Source organism: Pygocentrus nattereri, chromosome 20, assembly GCF_015220715.1.
Source record: "Pygocentrus nattereri isolate fPygNat1 chromosome 20, fPygNat1.pri, whole genome shotgun sequence".
Taxonomy (NCBI): Eukaryota; Metazoa; Chordata; class Actinopteri; order Characiformes; family Serrasalmidae; genus Pygocentrus; species Pygocentrus nattereri.
Window position 1 is genome coordinate 31,580,209 of NC_051230.1, and position 24,139 is coordinate 31,604,347.

The 24,139-nt window shown below is 40.3% G+C and overlaps 1 protein-coding gene across 1 annotated transcript; it reads left to right on the plus strand.

The window, feature by feature from the left end:
- The first annotated feature begins 2,689 nt into the window (after positions 1–2,689).
- slc6a4b (solute carrier family 6 member 4b) lies at positions 2,690–22,642 on the plus strand. Its single transcript, XM_017709252.2, has 13 exons — positions 2,690–2,969; positions 6,336–6,470; positions 8,408–8,627; positions 9,260–9,398; positions 9,498–9,632; positions 13,246–13,349; positions 15,542–15,669; positions 15,822–15,934; positions 16,627–16,758; positions 17,227–17,326; positions 17,873–17,973; positions 20,535–20,702; positions 21,493–22,642. Exons 1-13 carry the CDS (start codon positions 2,792–2,794, stop codon positions 21,571–21,573), a joined length of 1,734 nt encoding a protein of 577 aa, XP_017564741.1. The 5' UTR covers positions 2,690–2,791; the 3' UTR covers positions 21,574–22,642.
- The last annotated feature ends 1,497 nt before the right edge of the window (positions 22,643–24,139 follow it).

A 24,139-nucleotide genomic window follows, 5' to 3' on the forward strand; every position in this document is an offset into this window, starting at 1 on the left:
CACATCAAACCACTCCGAATGACTTTGGTTACACCTCAAACATCAAATTATGCAGAATTTTTGGAAATTGCGGAATCTCTTTAGTTCACATTGCAGTTACAGCAAGAGGTTTTCATTGCTGGCGATTGGGCTATTTACTGAATTGTAGTCACGTTCTTCCAAAAGCACTTTTGTAGATGTGAACAAATCACCTTGGTTGATTGGATTGACCATTTTCTGAAAATGTATTAGAATTGGTAGGATGCAATTATCCCAAACAATACTGTTTTTCCAAGTCTCATGGGAATTCCACCTGGATGCCCAAATAAATGAATTGTTGTACTTAAAATAAGATATATCCCATATTACTCCACTATTTTGAGTTAGGAGATCTTTGTGATGACTTCATGCATTCAAATGGGATCTTTGAGTTGACTGTATGTATGTATGTAATGAGTGTCATTAAAAATTGGAAGCATTTATAAAGTAAACAAGATTTTATTGGTTCCAGGCTCCACCTATTTGCATCATGGGCATAGTTTTTTACTTTGTTTTACTTATCATCTTTTTTTGTTGTCATTTCCAGACTATCTTCCCTTAGGTGGATGCTTATATGTTGGTTAACCTCTAATCCTATTTGTTGTCAGTTTTCTCTTGCTGAGTGTGGTTTTACTTTGACTGGACGCTACAGAGATCGCCTTAAAATGAGCTCTACTAAGATAAGCTGGACCAGTGTAAGTTAAATCAACACAAGTTGGCCTAAATCAAGTTCAACAAACTTCAACGAGTTAAGAGCCTATGTTGAAAGGCATTGATTTGTGTGGAAACTTATGAACTGAAAATATGCAGATATTCCATCCATCCATTTTCTAAGCCACTTCTCCGTCAGGGTCGCGGGGGGGTGCTGGAGCCTATCCCAGGAGTCTTTGGGCGGAAGGCAGGATACACCCTGGACAGGTCGCCAGTCCATCGCAGGGTAGACAGACAGACAGTCACTCACACCTAGGGGCAATTTGGCATGTCCAATTGGCCAGAGGAAACCGGAGAACACGGAGGAAACCCACACAGACACAGGGAGAACATGCAAACTCCACACAGAGAGGACCCTGATCACCCGGCCGGGGAATCGAACCCAGGCCCTCCTTGCTGTGAGGCGACAGCGCTACAGGGCCGCCGTATGCAAATAGTAAATACATGAATTGGGTTGTCTAGCAGAACTGTTAGAACTAGAACTGTTAGAACTAGAACTGTTTACATTGATCAAGAGAATTTCATTCCACTCAAAAAACTGCACTGAAATGCTTCCGTTTTCTCAACAACTGTACTTCGTCTTGAGGTAACAAAGCCAGTGTCTGACTCTGTACTTGACCCTATTTGTTTGAATGGAAATGTGTGGCTTAATTCAATTAAGTTCATAGAAAAATTCTTTTTTTTTTTGGATGTGTAAATGGTAGCAGAATACTGTAGCGCAAACATTTACTTGATACTTTACACAGAACTCAAATTTGCATCCATAACCTGAAAGCAATTTGTTTTTTTCTAAAATTTTAAAAGTGAATTCACCGTGTTACAGCTTGCTGTGTGATGGAGGGGTACATGGGTAATAGGCCGCAAAGAAAACGTATCATTTCAGACTTACTGTTTTAGCGTCATCAGCGTTACATACAAAAACTCAGAGGACCCGTGTGGGTTCTCTGGTGGTTCTGCATGGTAAATAAAATGGCTATATCTGTGTTGTAGTCATGACCCCTAGTTCCCATCACCACCACTGTAAAAAAATTTGACTCTCTACAATCAACCATCTCACACCAAACCATGCCATAGAAATCTGAGATATGGGCAAATATTCAGATATATCATAAAAGATCAGGCATATGTTTCAAAAATATTTGTTGTATACATGTATATATAAATGTAGTAGGGAATCATATTTTCATTCATAATAATAATAATAATAATGTTATTTCTATAGCACTTTTCACAAATTAAAATGCAGCTCAAAGTGCTTCACAATGCAAAGTAAAGACAATGCTATGTTTAATATTTCACTGCTGTCAGACAAAAATCTCCATTTTTGACATTCAATTTTTGCCATAATTTGAAAATACCAGTTGGCCTTTGTATTGTCTGTACATTTCGTGATGAATGGACTAAACAGACTGACCCAAAGCGACTTGGAAAAATGTCTGGCTCCATTGACTTCCATTAAAAGTAAAGCATGTTTTTTGCTTCTCCATTGCCATTTTGGAGATATCAGGTTTTATCAATATGTATGTTTTCTATCATATATTGTTAAATATAAGCCCCATATTTGAAAATAACCATTGAAATAAGTTGGTATATGTCACATGTGACTAATGTAAGTTAGGGAACATCAAGGGAATCTTTTATGATCTGCTGCATGGGCCAGTGTTTACATCTCAACGAGACTTTTTTGTAAACAATAAGTGGAAATGTACTTTAAATACGTGTACTAAGGGTTACTAAGGCAAAAGTTATGGAGAACCGAAAATAATGGAAAAGCAGTAACAAAAATGCACGTGGGACGAACGACGATGCCCTTATCACTCCGCTTTGGTGGTCGCTCCCTCGCATCAGGTGGGTGGGATTGGGGGTTGGGTTGGTGGGTTTGTCGGGGGGGTCTCGGTCGTCCAATCCTGAGAGTTTCACCTCACCTCGCTGCTTCCACACCGCAGCATGCCGCCCGTGACCGCACGTCCAGTCTGACCAGCAAACCCTCGTTTTACAGATTTTTATACTCTTTTTTTACATTTTCTCGCTGAAGTTTGGGCTCCCCGCGTGGTCAGCAGCAATGCCCCACCAAGAGCAACCCATCGCCCGTGGACCCGTACCGGTACCGGTCATCATCCAGACCGACTCACGAGACAAATGGAGCAAGAAGATCGACTTTCTGCTGTCCGTGATCGGCTTCGCTGTGGACCTGGGCAACGTGTGGAGGTTCCCCTACATCTGCTACCAGAACGGCGGAGGTGAGAACGTCCATGATGTCCGTGTTTACGGTCGGTGTTCTAGAGCTGAAAGTTTGGAAGTTTAGAAACTGAATGGGTTCTTGAGCAAAGGCAGTGGTTCTCAAAAGAGCCATGAACACAGTGCATAGATGGTTATTTGCGTGGTCAAATGGTTCTTCTCAGTGATCAAAGCCCTGGGGAAGTTCTTTGAAGAACCCTTTTGAAAATGGTCCTATATCGCACTATAAAGGGGTTCTAATACTTGTACGCTTTCTAGACACTTTTCATAGCTCTCCAAAGTGGACAAGTGGACTTTTCATAGCTCTCCAACTGTCTTAAAATAAAGTTTCTGAGCTCAGGGCTGGACAGATGTGCGCATTTTTGCTCAGGACTGGACAGATGTGCGCATTTTTGTGGAGGTCCTTGAGAAACATTTACAACATTTCATTTAGAAAAGATCAATATTTAGGTTTTGCGGCAGTTACGGAGGCGAGCGACTAATTGGAAAACGGAGTGTTTGCGACTGATTTTCTACAGGTTTAAAGAAGAATTCAGACATGTGGTATATGCATAAATACATGTAGATACATGAAAGGGACTTCAAAGAAAACAAAAAGCATAGTTTGGGCGAATTTTGCAGCTTTAGAAGTAAAATAGCGGAGGAATAAAATAGCGCTACTTTTGCGTTGCGTTGTGACGCGTCGCCGTTAACGGAGCTGTCCGTGGTGCTGAAACCCCATCTTATTGTTGCTTATCGCTGCTGTTAGAACAAAACCTCACATCTCTATTTGTGTTTTTCAGTTTTTGACATCATTTGAAATGACCTGTTGCCCCTTGGGTTGTGTATAAATTTCATGACGATTGAACCAAAAGAAATCAACCAAATTACTTGGGGAAAGACGTCTGGTTCCATTGACTTCCATTAAAAGTAAAGTAGGTTTTTCCCTTCTCCTGTAAAGTTACCATTTTGGAGATGCGAGGTATTGATCCGACAACAGCGCCGTTTTAGTACTTGTTGACGTACTTGTACGTTGCTTTTTAGGAGAGTTACTGACCTTGTGTTACGCTACAGTGAACATCCAGACAGAACAACTCTTTATTTTGTAGTTTATTTTGTGGTGATTCATGTAAAGCTTTAAACTGAGTTCATTCTGCTGTCACTGCGGACGGAATAGAAAGAGCGCACCAACCAAACCACAAAGCGAAGTTGAACATTTCATTTCAAAACATATTGTAAAGCTAAATTCTTCTGTACCCATAATCCATCTATCTATACCTTCACCTACACCTGAGCATCACAGCCCAGTTTCTCCAAACAACTCACTTTAATACTTCTAGTTTTTTTTGGCTTCTATTTATAAATGGCCACGTCCCCAAACAACTCCTGATAACTGATGGTTTATCACAGAAAATGATAATATATGGAGGAGTATGATGGAATAAAATGATGTATGGTGGTGTATAATGCAATGGGATGGTGTATGGTGGTTTATAATGGAATAGAATGGTGTATGGTGTTGTATGATGGAATGGGATGGTGTATGGTGGTTTACAATGGAATAGAATGGTGTATGGTGGTGTATAATGAAATGGGATGGTGTACAGTGGTGTATGGTGGTGTATAATGGAATGGGATGGTGTATGGTGGTGTATAATGGAATGGGATGGTGTATGGTGGTGTATAATGGAATGGGATGGTGTACAGTGGTGTATGGTGGTGTATAATGGAATGGGATGGTGTATGGTGGTGTATGATGGAATAGAATGATGTATGGTGGTGTATAATGGAATGGGATGGTGTATGGTGGTTTACAATGGAATAGAATGGTGTATGGTGGTGTATAATGAAATGGGATGGTGTACAGTGGTGTATGGTGGTGTATAATGGAATGGGATGGTGTATGGTGGTGTATAATGGAATGGGATGGTGTATGGTGGTGTATAATGGAATGGGATGGTGTACAGTGGTGTATGGTGGTGTATAATGGAATGGGATGGTGTACAGTGGTGTATGGTGGTGTATAATGGAATGGGATGGTGTATGGTGGTGTATAATGGAATGGGATGGTGTATGGTGGTGTATAATGGAATGGGATGGTATACAGTGGTGTATGGTGGTGTATAATGGAATGGGATGGTGTATGGTGGTGTATAATGGAATGGGATGGTGTATGGTGGTGTATAATGGAATGGGATGGTGTACAGTGGTGTATGGTGGTGTATAATGGAATGGGATGGTGTATGGTGGTGTATGATGGAATAGAATGATGTATGGTGGTGTATAATGGAATGGGATGGTGTATGGTGGTTTACAATGGAATAGAATGGTGTATGGTGGTGTATAATGAAATGGGATGGTGTACAGTGGTGTATGGTGGTGTATAATGGAATGGGATGGTGTATGGTGGTGTATAATGGAATGGGATGGTGTATGGTGGTGTATAATGGAATGGGATGGTGTACAGTGGTGTATGGTGGTGTATAATGGAATGGGATGGTGTACAGTGGTGTATGGTGGTGTATAATGGAATGGAATGGTGTATGGTGGTGTATAATGGAATGGGATGGTATACAGTGGTGTATGGTGGTGTATGATGGAATGGGATGGTGTATGGTGGTGTATGATGGAATGGGATGGTATATGGTGGTAAATCATAGTGTATGTGGTATATGGCAGTATATGATGCTATATTGTTGAATGTGACAGTATATGATAGTGTTTGATTGATGGCATATGGAGGTGTTGATGATATATGATGGAATACTGTGGTAAATGGTGGTATATGTTGTAAAGTGGTGGTACATGGTGGAATTGATGGATGGATGGATATATATATATATATATATATATATATATATATATATATATATATATATATATATGTGTGTGGTGAGGTATGATCACCATATATCTTGAGGTATCTTACAGTCTGATAGAACACTTCTCCAATGAATTATTTCCAGGAGCTCTGTTAATGTAGTTGGATAAGTGTTAATGAAAATCATTCACAAATGTTGACATTGAGTGGATTCATTTAAGACACATTGAGTCTTCACAGCTGCTTGGATATGTATTCAGAGCAGCTCTGATTTTCTCAGCATCCCATTATCATTATTGTTATTACAGTACAATGACATGTTATTGTTATTATATTATAATGATTCCATAGTTATTGGTCCCCTTTCATAATGCCCATTGACTGTTATTGTTATTATGCATGATGGCTTGTTATTATTGCTGTTGTTATTATAATCATTTACACAATCATATCAGCTCAGTGACACTGGCAGAACTGAGAATTAGGTCAGTGCTCTTACTCTGAGGTACTGAGGTGTCCCTGATGGTCATGCTCTCTGAACTAACTCAATTCTGGTGTGTCTGCACAGGTGCATTCCTCATCCCCTACGTCCTCATGGCCGTGTTCGGTGGTGTGCCGCTCTTCTACATGGAGCTCGCTCTGGGTCAGTTCCACCGGACCGGCGCCATCTCTATATGGAAGCATATCTGCCCCATTTTCAAAGGTAATAGCCATTTGTCTCGAAGAACCCTTTGACCTCCTAAACTGGACAAAGAATGGTCAAAGATCTTGTCCAAGGGTTTGGGGTATGATAGTATATCGCTGTTGTTGGAAGAAAAGCTTGTATCTCCAAAGTGGTAACTTTACAGGAGAAGGAAAAAACGACTTTACTTTTAATGTAAGTCAATGGAACCAGACATTGTTCCCAGTCATTTTGGGTCAGTTCTTTTAGTCCATTCATCATGAAATTTACATACAATGGAAAGGGTATCAGGTCATTTCAAATTGTGTAAAAAAATCAAAAACGTCAAAGATGGAGAAACGAGGTTTTCTCCCAACAGCAGCAATATGGTGATATATGGAGGGGTATGATAGTATAAGGAGGTAAATGGTGGGGTATAATATTACATAGTGTTATATGGTGGGGTGTGATAGTATATGATAGTATATGGTGGGGTAAGATAGTATATGATGGTATATGGTGAGGTATAATATTACATAATGTTATATGGTTGGGTATGATAGTATATGTTGTTATATGGTGAGGTAAGACAGTACATAATGTTATATGGTGGGGTAAAATAGTATATGATGTTATATTGTGGGGTATGATAGTATATGGTGGGGTATAATATTACATAGTGTTATATGGTGTGGTATGATAGTATATGATGTTATATGGCGGGGTATAATATTACATAATGTTATATGGTGGTGTATGATAGTATATGGTGGTGTATGTTGGGGCATGATAATATATAATGTTATATGGTGGGGTAAGATAGTATATGATGTTATATGGCAGGGTATGATAGTATATGGTGGGGTATGATAATATATGATGTTATATGGTGGGGTATAATATTACATAGTGTTATATGGTGTGGTATGATAGTATATGATGGTATATGGTGGGGTATGATGGTATATGATGTTATATGGTGGGGTATAAGATTACATAATGTTATATGGTGGGGTATAATATTACATAATGTTATATGGTGGAGTATGATAGTATATGATGGTATATGGTGGAGTTATGATAGTATATGATGGTATATGGTGGGGTATGATAATATATGATGGTATATGGTGGGGTATGATAGTATATGATGTTATATGATGGGGTATGATAGTATATGATGGTATATGGTGGGGTATGATAATATATGATGGTATATGGTGGGGTATGATAGTATATGATGTTATATGATGGGGTATGATAGTATATGATGGTATATGGTGGGGTATGATAGTATATGATGGTATATGGTGGGGTATGATAGTATATGATGGTATATGGTGGGGTATGATAATATATGATGTTATATGGTGGGGTATGGTAGTATATGATGGTATATGATGGGGTATGATAGTATATGATGGTATATGGTGGGGTATGATAGTATATGATGGTATATGGTGGGGTATGATAATATATGATGTTATATGGTGGGGTATGATAGTATATGATGTTATATGATGGGGTATGATAATATATGATCTTATGTGGTGGGATATGATAGTATATGATGTTACATGGTGGGGTATGATAGTATATGATGTTATATGGTGGGGTATGATAGTATATGATGTTATATGATGGGGCATGATAGTATATGATCTTATATGTTGGGGTATGATAGTATATGATATTATATGGTGAGGTATGATAATATATGATGTTATATGGTGGGGTGTAATAGTATATGATGGTATTTGTTGGGTTTTGAGAGTATATGATGTCATATGGTGCGGTATAATCTTACATTAATGTTATATGGTGGTATATCGTCGGGTATTTTAGTATATGGTGGTACATGATGGTATATGGTGGGATATGATAGTATATAATGGTATATATTGCTATTTGGTATATAGTGCTATTATTTATTGTGAATAATCAAGTAATCTAAGTTAAATTGTTCCCTGCTTCTCCAGGCATTGGTTTTGCCATCTGCGTCATCGCTCTATATGTGTCGTTCTACTACAACACCATCATTGCCTGGGCGCTCTTCTACTTCTACTCGTCCTTCAGCAGCACTCTGCCCTGGACCAGCTGTGACAATGCCTGGAACACGGAGAACTGCACCAATTACTTCGGCAAAGACAACGTCACCTGGACCAACTACTCTCGCTCGCCCGCCGAGGAGTTTTACACGTAAGTGCATGTAAGTGACAAAAACAAGAAAGAGAAAGTGAAAGAGAGAGACAGAGAGAGAGAGAGAGAGAGAGAGAGAGAGAGAGAGAGAGAGAGAGAGAGAAACAGAGAGAGAGAGAGAGAGAGAGAGAGAGAGAGAGAGAGAGAGAGAGAGAGAGAGAGAGACAGAGAGAGAGAGAGAGACAGAGAGACAGAGAGAGAGACAGAGAGAGAGAGAGAGAGAGACAGAGAGAGAGAGAGACAGAGAGAGACAGACAGAGAGAGAGAGAAAGAGAGAGAGAGAGAGAGAGAGAGAGAGAGAGAGAGAGAGAGATAGGGCATACATTGCCCTCTCATTTTACCAATATAGTAGGAGGGATGTTAATCTCCCATTAGAACAGTCAATTTGATTCTGGTTTTTGCAGAAATGATTCAGTACTTTATGGCCAATTTCACCACAATTTGATTCAATTATTTTGGTGCAAATCAGAAATATTTTTAAAATGAGCCACATGAAGCTACACAGCTGTGACTGTAAGAACAGCAGTGGAATATAGACCATGCTTTTCTTGAGATTGCAAACGTTATTGAATATTATCATAACCAATTATAACATTCTAAATACTGAAAATCTATTGGTTCTTTCTGAACAGACGGAACGTTCTTGAACTGCACGAGTCATCCGGTCTGGGGAACGTTGGGGTCATTCGTTGGCAGCTGATGCTCTGCCTCTTCCTTATCTTTACCATTGTCTACTTCAGCCTGTGGAAAGGGGTCAAAACATCAGGGAAGGTACGAGAAACATTAACTGACCCAACATGCACCGAGCCAACACCTACCTAACTTTGTACTCTGAAGCTCTCTCTCTCTCTCTCTCTCTCTCTCTCTCAGGTGGTCTGGGTGACTGCCACTCTTCCGTATGTGGTGTTGTTCATTCTGTTGATTCGGGGGGCGACTCTGCCTGGAGCGTGGAGAGGGGTGGTCTTCTACCTCCAGCCCAAATGGGAGAAACTCCAGGAGACTAGTGTGAGTTTCTCTCTCTCTTTTTAAAGGGCATATATTCTCCATTTGAGATGTTTGTGTTCTTTAATGTACCAAAAACAGCCATAGTTCATTTCTACATGACTATTCCCAGCCTCCCTTCATGCCTCAGAATTAAACAGGCCGTTTAGGATACTGTGCCTTTAAGACTAAGTTCTAATTGGCTGTCCTGTATTGTGCATCATTCTAAAAGCAGTTCAATCTGAAACACTCTGTATAACTTCAGTGTGATGGGCGGGGCTAAACTGCTCCAGGCTTGAACATGTGGATGTATGTAAATGTGACATCACAAAAACAATGAATTCAGGACGGGCGATTTTGGTATCTTAGTTTTCACGTATGGCTGAGTAGTGAATGGCATGTTTTGAAACGTAGTTAGAAGAACAGTTTCAGAACATGCAGTTTTCCATGATATGAGCCCTTTAAGTGAACCCAGCTGATATTATTGATTATCAGCATTTTAGCTTCTTAAAATTGATAGTGATATCACTCAATTTTCATATGAGTCATAATTCTATAAACAGGACTCTCGGCGGCGACGTGCGCTTCATGTCACTCGTCCTGCTCTGTGTTGAGCTGCTGCAGGAGAAGCTCGTATGAGGCGCATAAATAAAGCCGGCAGGGCTAATCAGATGCTTAATTAGTTTTGCAGTTATTTTCCATTATGAAAGGCCCTTGTACCCCCCCCCCTCTCTCTCGCTCTCACTCTCTCTCTCGCTCTCTCTCTCTCTCCCTTTCTCTCTTTCGTTCCCTCTTTCTCACTCTCTCTCATTTCTCGTCCCTCTCTCTCTCTCTCTCTCGCTCCCTCTCGCTCCCTCTCTTTTTGCTTTTCATATTATCTCCAGCGCTGGAATCACTGTTCATCACCTCTCAGATCATGACAGCTGGTTTAAATCTGAATCTATTTCTTTTTATTCACTGTAAAAAATATTTCACATTAAACGGCCCATATCCAACATTTTTGATTTGTTCTTGAGGTCCACTTATAATGTTTGTGTGTCATAATTCATATGTGCGTAAACATTTCACAACCTTTCTTTATCCCTTAGAATTAAACAGCCTGGTTTTGTTACTGTGCTATTAAAGGGCCCATATGGTAAACCAAAATTGTTTTTCTTTTTTTTCTTCTTTTTTTTTTATTATAAGAAAGTCATTTGTAACTAGAAAGTATTTGATGTAGTTTGATGTAGTATGTAACCATTGTCAGAGTTTCAAAATATACTGTCCACTCCCCAGTCCACACAGTCTAAATATGAGAACCAGGCGGGAAAAATGTTTAATTCATTGTTTCTGTGATGTCACAAGAACCAACTCATTTACACCTATCCACCTATTCCAGCCTATTACAGGTTTAGCTCCACCCATTCCCACTGAAGTTACAAAGAGCATTTCAGCTCTGAGCACTTAATGAATGAGGCCAGCCAATCAGAGCAGAGTCCATTTACATATATCAGTCTTAAAGGTAACAAAAACAGCCTGTTTCATTTGAAAAGATAAAAAATGTGTTAGAAAATGATCGTGAAGGAATGAATTATTCTGTTTTTGCCAGACAAAACTTTGCAAATGTTATAAGTGAACCTCTAGTGGTAAAAATGAAATACAAGAAAAATGTACGATTATGGGCCCTTTAAGACCGATATATGTAAATGAGCTCTGCTCTCCTTCATAAAGCAGCCTGGGTTAAAACCCTGCATATTACTCCAAGGGCGGGGCTAAATGGATGTAGTCCGAATGGGCAGATATATGTAAAGGTTTTTTGTGACATCACAAAAAAGGCTTTATAGACTGGAGAGTGAATGACATGTTTTAAATCAGTGTTTACATACAATATCAAACTTTTATTAAAAAAAGTGAGGAAAATTAATTTTTCCATAATACAGGCTCTTTAAAAAGGAAGTAATATAGTGTTATTAACATGCTAAGCTTGTTAAAACTATCAAAACAATAGTAAGTAGACCTTCATGTTACCTGCACAACATTGTGGACAGATCATTTTTATAGTGCATTCAAACTTAAAGAGCAATAAAATCACTTGGATTCGTTGTGGCCTCAGTCTTTTGTTGACAGCTGGAGGCCGAACGCTTGTCTAAAGCACAGAAAAGCAAATCTGATTGTCTGTCTAGACAGTAGAAATAAGAGAGTAATCGTATAATGACTCTGATAGCATCCCTACTAATAGAACATGAGCCTTTAGCCTTAACTGGGCCTCAGTATCAGCTTGTTGAACTGCATCCTGTCGCCATCAACTCTTCTGAGTCTGAGTTAAAACCAGTGGTTGAATTGTCATATTTTGCAGGGCAATAAAGGTTCAAATGTTATATGAACGCTCTAATTGACTTTCCATGGGTATCAATGCAAATCAAGCCATGCTATAATAAAAAACACACAATTCAAGATGACCAACCACTCCGACTTTCACATGCTTACAGAAGTACTCAAACATTCTTTAAATGTTGAAATGTTTAACGTGCTGTCAGATGTTAGTTTGCCATAGCTTTGCTAGTCAGTTAGCAAACATTGGTTCGGTGGCTTACTGGTTAATGCGTCTGACTGTGGATCAAGACATCCGTGGTTCAACTCCCATTATTGGGGGCAGTCGTGGGCTGGAGGTTTGGGAACTGGCCCTGTGCCGGGAAGGTTGCCGGTTCACTCCCCAGCACTGACAGTCCGTGACTGAGGTGTCCTTGAGCAAGACACCTAACCTCCCCCGGATGCCGTGGATAGGGCTGCCCACCGCTCCGGGCGAGTGTGCTCACTGCCCCCTAGTGTGTGTTTATTCACTAGTGTGTGTGTGTGTGGTGTTTCACTTCTCCGGGTTAAATGCGGAGGTGGAATTTCCCCGTTTGTGGGATTAAAAAAGTATCACTTAACTTGCTACCAAGGTTGAGCATACAGTTTGCTTAAATGTGACATCACTGGTTTTCTGGAAACGTCCAAAAAGCGTGTTGTCATTTCATCGTCGTAATAGAGATTTAGCCACATGCAAGCTAACAATGCTGAAATGCCTCACATGAAACAGCATGTTTTGTTAAATGTGGTAGTTTAGAGGCTTTGGTAATAGCTGGTGTTGGCATATAAAGTTGGTATATAATAGTGTTAAAGTTTAATCATAGAATTAATAGATGGATTATCGCATGTTTATGGGTTATTCTGGAACTGGGTTATACTAGGGACTTTTAACTGACTTGAACTTTATACTAAATTCCTTCTGCATTGATCGACCCATTTTGTGTCTAGCAAAACAGTCGTAACACTACCAAATGTTTCCGTAGCAGCTGTTTCAGCACTGATCACTCGTTTTCAGCAGAACTCCAAAATGCTAGCCAGTACTTACTAGCTAACAACGTCAGTGATCAGTTGTTCAGACATAAAATCGTCATATTTTTCATTATAATGAAAAATCTGTGTTTTGGTTGTGACAGCTCTTAATGTTCCACACTGATTTTCAGACTTTGAGACACATTTACTTCAAAACAAAGGGATCTAACTGCTCACCATGTGGCCATGAGGGATTTTTTACAAAGATGAACTGGTGCTTCAACTGTTTTACCCATAAAAATTGCTCTGGTCACTCTGCTTTTCCCGTCATGCTGTGCAGGTGTGGGTGGACGCTGCCGCTCAGATTTTCTTCTCTCTGGGCCCTGGCTTCGGCGTGCTGCTCGCTCTGTCCAGCTACAACCCCTTCACCAACAACTGCTACAGGTGCAGCTTCCCTTCTTCCCCTACGTGCACTTCATTAAAACAAACATTATAAAACACGTCACCCACAGCGCTGACCCTCGGGGTGACCGGCCTTTGATGAAGCTCATGTTCAATCTTTTCTTGAATAAACTTACAAGTAAAGCACTGATTGACATTGTGTTCAAGGCCCATGTAAAGCCTTAACAAGCTGACCAGTCACTGACCTTAACAAGTCCCTGTAATAGAGTTGTAAAACTGCACTAAAGATCATGATGGATCTGAAGATGCCGAATCAACTAGTTCAGGTTGTTTATGACAAGCTAGTAATTGCAGTGTTTCAATTCCTAAAGAATCTGAATTACACCAGTATTATGTAAATGAATTACACCAGTATAGTTTTCCTGTTTTCGTTAGTCAGTGTTCTCTCACTACAATTCCCAGCATGCATTATGTAAATACATCATACCACTGGGAGTCCCTGTGGTGCCAACCAGTTTTGACCAAGACTGTTAACTTAGCCTCTGAGCTACAGGCTAATAAGTACAACCATATTTAACATCAGTGTAACATTCAGGCAACAAAGAATATCATAAAGAAAACAATGATTCTGTCTTCGCCTGGCACGAAACTGCCACACTAGTTTTTACACGTTCCATCAGAGAAAAGGAGAGGAATTGAGGTAAGGTCTGTATGTAGCCAGCTAACTGCTAATTTAACCTTTAGCCTGTCCTCCTCCTTATCTGGTGAGTCATTTCTGTAGTTTGAGATATATTATATATATATATATTGAGTTATAATGATTTGAAGACAGTAATATAAGGCATTCAGATATTCAGTAGCTATGTAGCTAACATAACTGGCTGCCCCAATGCAGTTCTATAAACTGGAAAGCCCCCAGATAGCAGACAGTTTTGGGTCGATTTTGGATTTTGTATGTGACTTTTTGTTGAAAAGCCAGAACAGAGCCAGAAACCTAACGGCTTAATACAGTTTTGCTTTGTGTCAATATTTGTGGGCAAATTCTGGCATAAATGTTGTGGATCTAAAATGTAGTTGAGCCAGATTTGTTCACTGCTCACTTTACAGGGTGTGGGTCAGATCTGAGCCAAGGACCCAGCTGTATACTGGGCCTGAACAAAGCAGGATGCGGCCCACAAGTTGGCCAGACAAATTATGCTAACTGGAATCTCACACTAGCCACTACTGTGGCCAGTATGCGTTGCTTGCTAATGACATTCCTGCTCAGTTTTGTTTCTCTGTTCATTTGTATTTCTATCCGTCCACCAAACTGCAGGAATATCTGTCCACATCAGACCCAAAATGCTAGTCTGAAACAGATGGAAACCAGAGCTTAGCGGGAGTTAGCATTTAGCAATGATTCCCTTTTCCCGCTCAAATACATCCACGGAGAACTGTAATGATAATGAAAGACGGAGAGCGCTGAGCCGGGGGGGAAATCCAATTGTACCCTGCTGTAACATGTTTAATGGGGGCCGTCTGGGTTGGTGACACGTGAGGAAGAGGATGGCGGCACTTGGCTTTTGGCGCCTTGAATGAATTAGAAGAGAAGTGAATGAATGATGTGGCTTATGCTAGCGAGAGGGCAGCTACACTCCTACCACCAGATTACCTCAGCAAAGACACTGACCATTAGCACAGCAGTAACCCTTTACTTCAACTACAGTGGAAGACTAGAACCTGCATCAATTATATTTGTTTCAATGAGCTTTGAGTAAGAAATAATTAAAATGTCTTATAGAATTAAGAGTCGAAGGGAATTTCTGGCTTAAATATAGAATTAACACAGGCTAATGAATGTAGACGTGAATGTAGCTTCCTAGCAGTAATGCTATCTATCTGCATTCGCCAGCTACCTGGAAAAAACAGCTCCAGCCTCAAATTCCTGCCCCTAAAACCCTTTGAATTTTGGAAAAGTCCCTCCCACCTTCAAGATACATCATCAGAAGGGTTTTTTCTAGTCTTTAAACTAGAAAATCTCACTAGAAACATCTAGAACCACTACAGGAGGACAGCAGGCATGTTCAACAGACGCAGTGATGGTTAGATTTGTCATTTAGGCCGAAGTGCCCCTTTAATGCTTTCGTTTGATTTGTTGTTCACATAGTTTGGCCTACTTTAAAAAATAATATATTTACATAGATAATTAAAAGTAAGTGCCAAGATGTGGTTAAACCAGACGTTCTCTCTTCCAGAGACGCCATTGTGACCAGTCTGGTGAACTGCTTGACCAGCTTTGTGTCGGGATTCGTGATTTTCACTGTTCTGGGCTACATGGCTGAGCAGAGGCATGTCAGCGTAGAGGATGTGGCCAAGAACAAAGGTAGGAACTCATGATCCACTTTTATTTCTGAACTAATGGAAAGAAATTCGGTCCTTTGAAACATAAGAGACAAAACAAGCTGTTTAATTCCTTCTATAACCACCAGGTTCTGAAACCTCAGTTACTAAACCGGATCTTTTTACTGACTGTAGGCCCAAGTCTTCTGTTTATCACCTACCCAGAAGCCATTGCAAACATGATGGGCTCCACGTTCTTCGCCATCATCTTCTTCGTGATGATGATTACGCTGGGGCTGGACAGCACGGTGTGTCCACACATACATAAATGGGTTAATACAGTGTAAAAGTCCAGCTTAGTGTACAAAAGTTAGAGACCATCCTTGACCCCTCTTATCAAGCCTCAACATAATATAATACCTTATTTAATACAATAATCTTAGAAGTTGGTTGAACTTTCTGTTTCTCACCATCTAAGTAATCCAAAGACATGGACTGTAGCATGGTCAGTCTGGGGTGGCCAGACTTCTCCTCTCACAATGGAAGGGTAAACAGAAACACCTGTAAATGTTTTCAGATCTGAAGCAAATTGATCTTCTCCTCTCTTTCAAAGATGAAAGCTTTAAGTGCTATTTATTTGATAGGGGCAGTTTTGGTGTCTAGCAGGTCTTCCAGGTGGTTGTTAGGAGTTTCATTTTCTCTGTAGCTGTTAGCAATTTTTTTGGAAATCAGTTTTGGAAACTCCTGTTTTTCACCTATTTTCATTTCACCTTTTCCTTCCTAATGCAAATGCATTATCTTATATCTAATCTCCACAGAAATATCTCTTAAAAATGAATGATTTATACTTAATGGCTGTTTTGACTGGACTTTTATACTGTAGTTTTTATTGTTTATATGATCTGTACCACACGAATGGAATTGAATCATGTTGAAATTTGAGCTTTTAGGATGCACTGACTCTCCGTCTCATGTTTGCTGTTACATGTGTGTGTTCCAGTTTGGCGGTCTGGAGGCTATAATCACCGCAGTAATGGACGAGTACCCAGACGTCCTGACTCACAGAAGAGAGCTGTTTGTGTTGGGATTGGTGGTGGTGTGCTTTTTGGGCTCTCTCAGCACCCTTACTAAAGTGAGTTCCTCATGCACTTTCAGCCTAATTTGCTAAAGCAGCTCACCTGAACCAAAATGACAAAGGAAATGCATGTGCAAGAACCAAGTACACTTAGCTGTCAGTTTCAGTTTCCATTAGCCATTTTACTGGAAACATCTTATAGGCTGGACTGTAGCCTATCAGCTGCTACCTAGTCCATTCATCTCTGATCAGTTTCTGACCAAAGGACAAATTATCCAGATATCATTTGGATGGTGATCGATTCTCAACACAGCGGAACAGCTCTTTGGTCAGAAACTGACCACTGACGAAGATCTAGGGGATGATTAACACAAACTGGGCATCAACAAACAAGCTACAGTCTAAATTACTGAAGGAAGAAGCTGTGGAGACCCAAAAAAGTGATGGTTGCGATGGTCAGTGATGGTTCCTAAAGAAGCATTCAAGGAATTGTTGGCTCCATAACTAGTTTTTTTGTGGTCACAGGGAGGTGCATATGTTGTAAAACTGCTCGAGGAGTTTGGAGTCGGTTCCTCCATAATCGCTGTGGTCTTCCTGGAGGCCACTGCCGTCTCCTGGTTCTATGGTAAGGGAAAAAAGCAACATTCGGTATGAACAGAAAACAACAGTGTGGCTAATACAGTTCAGTTTAACAGTAGAGTCATTGGGCAGTATTGCTTTTACTGTTTAGTATCATTCAGATTTATTGCAGCTAAAAACTCCACAGAATGTAAAGGTTCTACAGCAATTATACGCTCAGATCCATTTAAGGGGCACTCGGGTCAAAATCAAAAATCCAAGCATTGCTACAGCTGTTATAATTGTACCTACTATCTCTCCTGCTGTGGTGCCAAATTAGTCCTGAGAAGAAGATTTTCCAGTTTTAAGAGTAGAACAACTCTTCTGATGATGTATCTTGGAGATGGGAGGAGCTATAACTGTTTTGGGGTGGACATATGAGGACAGGCTATTTGAAATGCTGAACGTTGATTGCATAAAAGTATAAAATTGTCAATTCCATCAAAGTGTTGAGACCCCTTTAGGAAGCAACTTTAAGGATGTGGACTACATGATAGATCAATTAATGTTCCTGTGTTTTAGCTCTCAATTTACCCTATTCATTTCCTCTCAGGCATCAACAGATTCAGCAATGACATCAAAGCCATGCTGGGCTACACTCCTGGACTGTTCTGGAAGGTGTGCTGGGTGGCCATCAGCCCAGCATTTCTAGCTGTGAGTAAATATGAGTAAAATGCTGGCATTAAAATAACCCAATTTGGGTCATATCTATACTCATACCCATATTCTGGGTCACTATATTACAGAGCACACGATGGATCATGAGAATTACTCTAATATATAGTTACTTTGACCCTGAAGTGGGTTATTTTTGACTGTTTTGTCAGGCTTCTATTTTGCCTAAGAGTTTTTTTTTGTTAACTTGTCATTTTGAGTTTTAATATATTTTTTTACTAATAAAATCAATGTAACATCATCAGGTTTGCGCAAAATGTTTAATTTAAACCAAAATTCTTTTCATATTTAAGCTTTTTTTGCAAGAAAGTGGTGATGTAAATGCAGTCTAACCAAGTTTGGTTAGCGTGGTTAGCTAACATAACTCAGTTGGCAGGCTAATGTTAGCCACCTTCGATAATTATTACACAGATAATAAGGTCTATCTAAAAATGGCCTAATATCAACCCTACATGTCAAAATATAACATATAATGGGCTACAGCTACCAGTGACCCTGCAGTACGACCATAAAAACAAACACAATAGCGAGTTAGCATTAGCTAATCCTCCCAGTCCCACATCATGAGCAGAGAGAATACAGCTTATAATGTAGATCTTTTCTTGAAGTAAAACACGTATCATTATTGGTTTCACTCAACAGTAAGTAGTGAACGCCTATATTTAATGGACGTTTATCAATTCCTGTCAGCCTTCTGCCTAAAGAGAAGCAGTTTAACAGACTGAGCTGTTAGCCTGGCTCTTCACAGTGAAACGTTCAAGCAACTTCATTAAAACCTACATGAAACGAAATTGCATTATCTTAAGTGACTCACTTGAAACTGTTGTAAGCGTCTCAATTTCAGGGAACCAGTATCATGAAACTGGTCGGTAACGTGCATCGGATGACACACTGTCAAATTTAGCATGTAGCATTTACAACAGACTAGAAAATGAAACAGAAGAGACCCCCTTGATTGACTTTACGCAAGGTTGCTATTTTCTGTCAGTTTCCTGAGCCATCACAGCAAACCTGACTTTCCATTTCTGTAAACTGCCGAGTGAACTAGCCTGCTAATGGTAACGGCTGCTTGTGCCAGCGGTTATTCTTCTTTAACCTGCTGTTATCGTGAGCCACATAGCTGGATTCTGTTTCTCCTCTGTTTACGCCCCCAAATTTAACAAAAAGTTAAAAGTTCAAAAGTAAAATGTGGTAAATATGTCAATTACACTTCTCAACTTTCCTGAGAGCTTCGCCGTGTACAGCTAGCTTTATGATTTGAAAGTTAACCCATTGGCTGGGTTATCTTTGTGCCATTCACCCAAGCTAGTCCACTCAGAAAACTTCCTAAACACTGAGTAAACCTACCAAAAACCACTTATAAACTGCCCAGCTCAGTGAAAATAACCCAACCCAATAAAATCACCCAACAGGCTCAACCCAGCTTTTGGCCATTTTAGAGTGCATGCTGGGTGTTTTGTTGTGAAGTGTACATACCTGTATTTTTAACCTCGCTACCGTCGAGCCATTGACAGATATTCATCTGTTGGAGGAGTATGAACCTCCCAGGGTTAATAAGTTCCACAGATAAACAAGATAGTAAAATTTCCAGGCCACGACTTCTCATTTAGAAGCGCACAAGTGTCCACAGTTTCCTCTCCCTTCTGCCCCTCATACCACAGTAATCACATTTTTAACCCTCATCTCTGTTTGAAAATACCGCGCCACAAATGTCAGCCTCACCTCCGTAACTTAATATTCTCTTCTCCACTCCAAACATGAAAAACTCTAATCCCTGGACGAGTGATAGCTGACATTTCCCCCTGTCGAATTCTCCTTACTGCTGTTTCTTCTTCCGTGAACATGATAAATGGCCACCTTTTTCATCTCCCTGGGTGTTTGGAGCTCATATGAAGGTTGAGTTGGCGAGTTGAGGACATTTGTCACTGTCCTACCGCCAAGTTTATTTAGAGACCAAGAAATGCAACCAGTCCATAAGATCCTGCTTCTTCATAATCAGACAGGTGGAAGTGACCCTTGTATTGAATCTGCACTCCTGACTTTTTTCCTTTGCTTTCAAGATGAAAACATGACAAAACTGTTTTTTTCTAGTAATAATTTTTTAATCAAATTTTGATCATAATGAAATATCCCCTTTTCTACTTATAGGCACTCGAAACTCAACACGCTGCATAATGTCTCTGAGTAGGGAACCCTCTGTGCCTTCTAGACATATAGCCTTAAGATTTCTGTGGAATAAATAAATATATGTCTAATTTTTAGTAATTTAAAAAAAATCGTTATGCTTCTTCTGTTTGAACTCCAAGCACTGTAGTTATACTGATTTCATTGTTAAGTTTGGGAAACTCTGCCCAGCGGACAATTTTCCAATCAGGACTATTTGTTCCATGGTATGTAGGCAGAACCATCCAAGAGAGCTCTCCCATTGGCTAGGCCTTCAGGAGCTGAACTGAAGGCCTTACACAATCGATAAACCACTGAAGACAAATATTCCAGAATGTTCCAGAACTGTCTGATCGTTTGTCCTGTTTCTCATGCAGTACATCATCATCAGCTCGCTGCTGAACCCTTCGCCCCTCACGCTGTTTGACTACCGGTTTCCTGACTGGAGTATCACTGTGGGTTACATCATCGGCATCTCCTCTTTCATGTGGATTCCCATATACATGGTGTACAAACTGGTGTGGACCCCCGGCTCACTCAAACAGGTGAGCCACGTCACAGTGGACGCTCCAAAGAGCAGGTCTCTCTTAACATTCATCCAAAACACACTCGTCTGACAGCACACACTGTGTAATTTGCAATCTGCAGACATACCTCCAAAGTTCAGTCTTAGACGTTGGTTGCACTTTCTGACTCTCACCATCCAAATAATCACATTTACAAATTTAGACTTCATCCATAAAACCTCCACATCTGACATGTCAAGATTCGGTATTCTGGTGCAAATGCTGTTCATTTTTGTTTATTTCCTTTTTTTCAGCAAGAGCATTTTATATGTTTTTTTTTTTAAGTGACCCTTATTAGTCCCACAACGGGGAAATTTTCACCTCCGCATTTGACCCATCCGTGCAGTGAAACATCACATACATGCTAGTGAAGACACACACTGGGCAGTGGGCAGCCCTATCCACAGTGCCTGGGGAGCAGTTGGGAGTTAGGTGCCTTGCTCAGGGGCACCTCAGTCATGTACAGTCGGCTCAGGGGATCAAATGCTGGTTCCCTAACCTCCAGCCCATGACTGTCCGTTTTGTTTAATCAATGTATTCGTTTGTGAATGTTCCCTCACTACAATACCAACATTCCTCAAATATGGCTTACAACCTTTGTGAATCCATACCAGTCCTAGCGTTAATGTATCAGTTATCTTGGTTAACAAGGCGCATAATTTCTGGAACTGAACTGAATAACATTATATTTGAAATAATCTAATCTCAGTTTCAAATCTCGGTGCCATTTGTTGTTCATGTGTTGCTTTTCCTGCCTTCCAATTTTCAGCGTCTGGCTGTTTGCCTGCGGCCCGAGAGAACACTGCCAGACATTCACACGGACACTCTTGGACTGACTCCTGTACCTTAGGCCCGGCCCAAGACACACTGGAACCAAACAAGATCAACACATGAAAGAGGAAACATAGAGTCCTCTGATTAAAGAAGCAATAAGTAGCATCCTTTGTCCGACTTAACAGCTGCAATATTCGCCAAGGTGTACGGTCAGGAAACAGGAACCGGGCAGGGGGTTACTTTCAAATTTGGGCCAAACAACCAAGGAAGACTTTCACATTACAGTGTCATTCAGCAGATTTTATTTTTCTAACAAAGATCAAGTTCATACAACAGGAGGAATCTCTGCCAACATACTAAATTCTGTGCTCGTTAGCACTGGGCTACATTCATTTAGGTTCACATTTCATTGCGCATTGGGAAATGCTACTTATTGCTCCTTCAGCTTTAACATCACTTGACGATTTGGGCGGACAAATCGCCGCTGCGGTCCATGCAAATGTTCAACCAAATCGGCGTTGAGTAATTTTTTTGAAACTAGTATGTGGAATAATAAAGTTAGCTATAAAACAGTTGGGCCAAAAAGCTTTGGAAACTGCTAAATGGTTGATGTCTCTTATTATTTGTTTACTATTAAAGAGTTTAGTCATTTTTTTCATAATCGAGTTTGGTCAGTGTAACATCAAGAATGGAAAGCTAGTGAGAATCATGCACATGAGAATACCTCACGAGAATCTCAGCTAAGGAGAAGAGAAGCCATGCGCTTCTCGGAAGGTTCTGGAGAATTTCCGGTGTGTTCTGCCTTAACTCTGCCTGAATATTGTTAGCTATTCTATGTCAAAACATCTTCGTAATCATCTGTATTGGTAGTGTGCCTCTGGGGAACTAACACTTTAAGAAGACTGTTTTAAAAAAGAATTCTTAACTCCCTGACGAGACTTGAGCGTCACACCTATAGCCGAGTGTACTTCTTCCTTTCGTTCTGTTTTTTGGAAAAAACAACAGCTGGGGATGTTTCCAGGTTCGCTATGAATGTTCGATTCTGATGAGAAACGCGTTCTTCGTATAATATGTACGGTATCGTAAAGTTGTGACAGAGAGTGTTGCTTGTATAAATGTCTGAAGTAACAATAAAGATAAACTACTTAAGCTAATTTTGTGAAAAATGCTATTTTTTTCCCTCAGAATGATAAACGGATAAACCAAATGTGTGAATACAGTGGATTATTTTCAAACCGTCACCCAACAAATGTCAAGCCATCTATCTAAAAATCCGTGAAATGTAAGTAGTGCTGATAACTGGTAGAGAGGAGCTGGTTAGCGTTAGCTTAGCGAGCATAACAGCTCTGTTCACCACAGAACGCGTTAAATTCTGTCTAACTGAAGCGCCGACACAAGTTTAGATGATTCAGATCTAAAGGAGTGAAGCGGAGAAACTGGTGCTGAAGGGACTGAAAGGTGGAATTAAACCTGTTCTGTGGTGTTTGGATCAGCTAACTTAGCATTAGCAGCTCAACAGAGTCACAACGTGACACAGTTAGCAAAATTTGTCTGGCCTACTGGTGGGCCACAGCCTTGCTTTGTTCTGGCCCAATATACGGCTGGGTCTTCAGCCCAGATCTGGCCCACACACTATATAGTGAGTACAACTAAAGAATATGGCCCAAATTTGGCCCCAGTCTGGCCCAACTACATTGTTTTTCCACAATTTTCACACCATTGTCCCACGAATGTAGACACATGACGAAATCGAATGAAGCTGTCCAGGATCTGGCCCTGTTCAGCCCCGCATGCCTAGCATTTACCTGGTAGTCAACCAACACTCACATAGGAAAGCCAGAATTGGGCCAAAACTGCCTGATATCTAGGACGGAGAGACAACAGTGTCCCAGTTAATCTGATAACAAAGAAAAGTATTTTATTTGATTAAAATAATTACAAATATCTACATCACGTGCCACTAGTGGGCTTAGCATAGCGAGCAGGCTAGAAACAAGAGCGTGCCACAACTGAAGTGTATCTGATATAATGTATAATGTACAAAATAATGTCTGGGAGAATAAAGGTGGAGTGACTGGTGTTGGAGTGACAGAAATCTTTAAGTGACCCTGTTCTGTGGTCTTTGGGACCGCAACTTTTTGGCTAAGCTAATAGTAGCTTATTTAGCACATCAAGTGTGCCGCACAGCACAGCACAGGCCTGGTTTCAGCTACCAGATGCTAAAACGAGCCCAGTTTAGAGGAAATCTGAGAGCGCAGAGTCGAATGACTGGCTTTGGAGTAAAAACTGAAGTCAGATAATCAGACGTGTTCTGCGGTGAGTGTAGCTCTTAGCCATCTATCAGCCATAGTTTCTCTTAGCACTGTTTAGCTAGCTTAACGCCTAAGTGCTTAAAAATTGTATTCACAAGCCTAAAATATGTTTTGTGAATTACATTATTGCATTTTGACCTTGTCTAATGAGTTTATTAGCACTCTTGGCCCACATTTTGTGTACATCATAACAATTAGCTTGCGAGTTTGGCCGAAGTTGAAGCTACATTGGCTAAGGTTTGGCTAAAGTCTGTGCCAAACTTGACCAGACTAAGTGATTCATTGAAAAGTCATTACTCCGTGACTTCTTAGCACTATTCATTTATTCAC

What these genes read in the sequence shown, in the direction of transcription:
- slc6a4b (XM_017709252.2), top strand. Translation starts at nt 2,792, where the DNA reads ATGCCCCACCAAGAGCAACCCATCGCCCGTGGACCCGTACCGGTACCG. An exon ending in TATCTGCCCCATTTTCAAAG is followed by an intron (nt 6,471 to 8,407) that starts GTAATAGCCATT and finishes CTGCTTCTCCAG; the next exon opens with GCATTGGTTTTGCCATCTGC. An exon ending in TTCACCAACAACTGCTACAG is followed by an intron (nt 13,350 to 15,541) that starts GTGCAGCTTCCC and finishes TCTCTCTTCCAG; the next exon opens with AGACGCCATTGTGACCAGTC.